The 2,745-nt window shown below is 28.4% G+C and overlaps 1 protein-coding gene across 1 annotated transcript; it reads right to left on the bottom strand.

Moving 5' to 3' along the window:
- Positions 1-491: 491 nt before the first annotated feature.
- On the bottom strand, positions 492-851 carry LOC105119433 (uncharacterized). Its single transcript, XM_011017573.1, has one exon. The coding sequence runs from the start codon at positions 849-851 to the stop codon at positions 492-494; it is 360 nt and encodes a 119-aa protein (XP_011015875.1).
- Between the last annotated feature and the right edge of the window lie 1,894 nt (positions 852-2,745).

The following is a 2,745-nucleotide window of genomic DNA, read 5'->3' as shown; positions in this document are numbered from 1 at the left end:
AGGGTTACATGGAAATATATCTTATAATTAGTTTAATAAATTAAAAACCTCTCCCTTTACAGAAGAACAGCAGTAACAGTGACACAACCATCTATTAGCTTGAAAAATATACTGCGTATATTGTCAAACTATATTCCTCAAGAAATAGTAACATTGGGATGTTCAAATCTCTTTTTGGTTCAATAAATTTTATATACATATCTTCGAGACTTCGCTTACTACCATGAATACAAACACAATTACTATGCAAAATATTTCATAGAAGATCTCCCTCCCTCCCTCCCTTTTAACTTCTCGCAATTGATGTGTACGTAAAGCCTACAAACATCGATACATGGAAACTCAACAAAACGAAGTAATCAAAAGCAGACTTTATATGGTGGCTATTTTTCACATAACACTATTTTGTATTTCAAGAAAAAAAGATAAGAGAAAAGAGTAACAAACAGGCCAAGAAGACTAATACTATAAAGACGATCAACAAAAACTAGCTACCGCAATAATTTCCTAGACCTTGAGGGAGTAATCTTGATAACAAGACCGGGAAAAACATCATCAGGATCATGAATATGGGGATTCTCCTCCACTATAAAAGGGTCATCGCACTTATCACTGATGGTGTGAAGGGTTTCTCCTTCTTTCACAACATAAATTTCATCACACGGCCGGTAAAATGTTTGATTGCCTTCAACGACAACATCATGGTGACGACCATCATCGTATGTGGGAGATGCCTCTCTTAAAGAAGTAAGCAATATTAGAGCAAGAAGGACAAGGGCACAGTACCATGTAGCTGCATCGGCTACGGACATCAATGTAAACAGAGGCTTGTTGGAGACCATGAAAGCCATGAAAGATGTGGAGAAAGAAGATACGGAGATGTTTGGGATTTTATAGAAACATGGGAAGTCGAGTTGATGTGGCACGAGGGAGATGTGAGGAAGAGGGTTCAGTCAGTTTTGGCGGTTTTTTATCGGGTAGGTGTGTCGTGTTGGGGAGCTCGACAAAATGGTCACGATTGTGTTGCTCTAGTCACCTTGATGAGCCAAGGAACGGCCCCCACAAAGACTTTCTTTATGCACAACGCCTTTTGTGCTTGCTTAATGTTTGGTTTGGTTGTGTTCGGTAAAGATACCCAGAAGACCCAACCAGGTTAATATTATTTTTTATTTATGAATAATTTGATGAAATTATTCAAGTTATTATTAATTAAGTATGTTTAATGTTATAAAATTAAATTAAATTTATATAATTTAAATGAATTATTTATGTCTATATAAAATTAGAAGCATTAATGATGTGAAACATATATATTATACTTAGATAAAAAGTTGTTATCTAACTTATCTATAAATCATGTTAAACTATAATTAATAAGTCATGTTATTCACTTAATTATTTTGATTTATTAAGTTATTTAAATCATATAAATCAGATGAAACCTAAACTATGTTAGGAGAACTACTATTGAAGTTTTATCATAATCAACTCGAAACAATGAACTCAATGAACTAATCATTAAGAAAGCATTTTCATCATAATGTGAGCACAATTAATCAACTTCGTAATTAGCACTTAGAAAAAAGTTTGGAAGATCAATTTTTAATAAATTAAATGATAAATAATAAAATAAAAATAAATTAATTTTAAAAAAATCAACTCATGTTGATCTTTAAAATTAATGAATTTGATTATAAGACCAAAACTAATTCTATAAAAAGAAAACCATAAAAAAATAATAAAGCAAAAAAAAGGTAAAAAATTTAGCTTTAATAAAGAAAAAAACAGGCTAACCTGAGAAACCTTTTAAACCTGATTTATTCTCTAAAACTCGTAACCCGTGAAATTATGAATTCTGGTTTAATCAAGAAACTTAATTCCCAACCAATATAATTTTGAATGATAAAATCATAAAAAAAAAATCAATTTTAAAAACTTATCAAAGTAAAAAATATAATAATAATAAAAAAATAAGAATCAAATTTGATAGAAAAATACCTTATAGAGGATGAACTTGTAAGAAAAAAATAATCTAAAAAATTATTGCAAATAAAATAGCAATCAAATCAATGATGATCAACTTTAAAATATTAAAAAAATGGGTGAAATTAAAAAATATTTATAATTTTATAGCTTATTTAAAATAAAAAAATAGTAATTAAAAGAACATGTACTAAGTATGGAGAAGAAAAAATTGAAAAGGTTGGTATGAAATTTTAAAAAGGTTGGCGCTAATTCAAGTAGAAAAGAGAAAAGAAAAAAATAAAATGATCGTCGATCTCAAACTAAAAGACACCCTATTGCTTAAAGAGTCGTGCAAAGACATTCCATGCATCATTTTTAGAAGGAGATATTTGATAATTAGACAACCTTAAAATACATTTTTTACATGGCACAGGATTGTCCAAGTGCCTCTAACGTGCTATGCACCCAACACTATAATTTTTTTAATAATATTTAATTTATATATAAATTATAATAATATCTTTGAATAATCTTTAAATTTAAAATAAAAGCAATGTTCTTGTGAAAGAGTTATGTTGAATTTGTTTTTAAAAACATCGAAATAATTACACCACTTTTTAAAAATAAAGAAAAAGATAAAAATGCCCTTGAGTATTATGCATTATATTTTTTTATTATGGAGTTAAATTAGTAATTTTACCATCAATAAAAAATAAAATGATTAATATATTCTTGTAAAAGACAATTGTTATGATGAAAAGATTATCTTACCCTCAATCA

This window comes from Populus euphratica, unplaced genomic scaffold (genome assembly GCF_000495115.2).
Source record: "Populus euphratica unplaced genomic scaffold, PopEup_1.0 scaffold2912.1, whole genome shotgun sequence".
Classification (NCBI taxonomy): Eukaryota; Viridiplantae; Streptophyta; class Magnoliopsida; order Malpighiales; family Salicaceae; genus Populus; species Populus euphratica.
The sequence above is the reverse complement of the archived record's forward strand: the minus strand, read 5'-3'. Positions and strand labels throughout refer to the sequence as shown.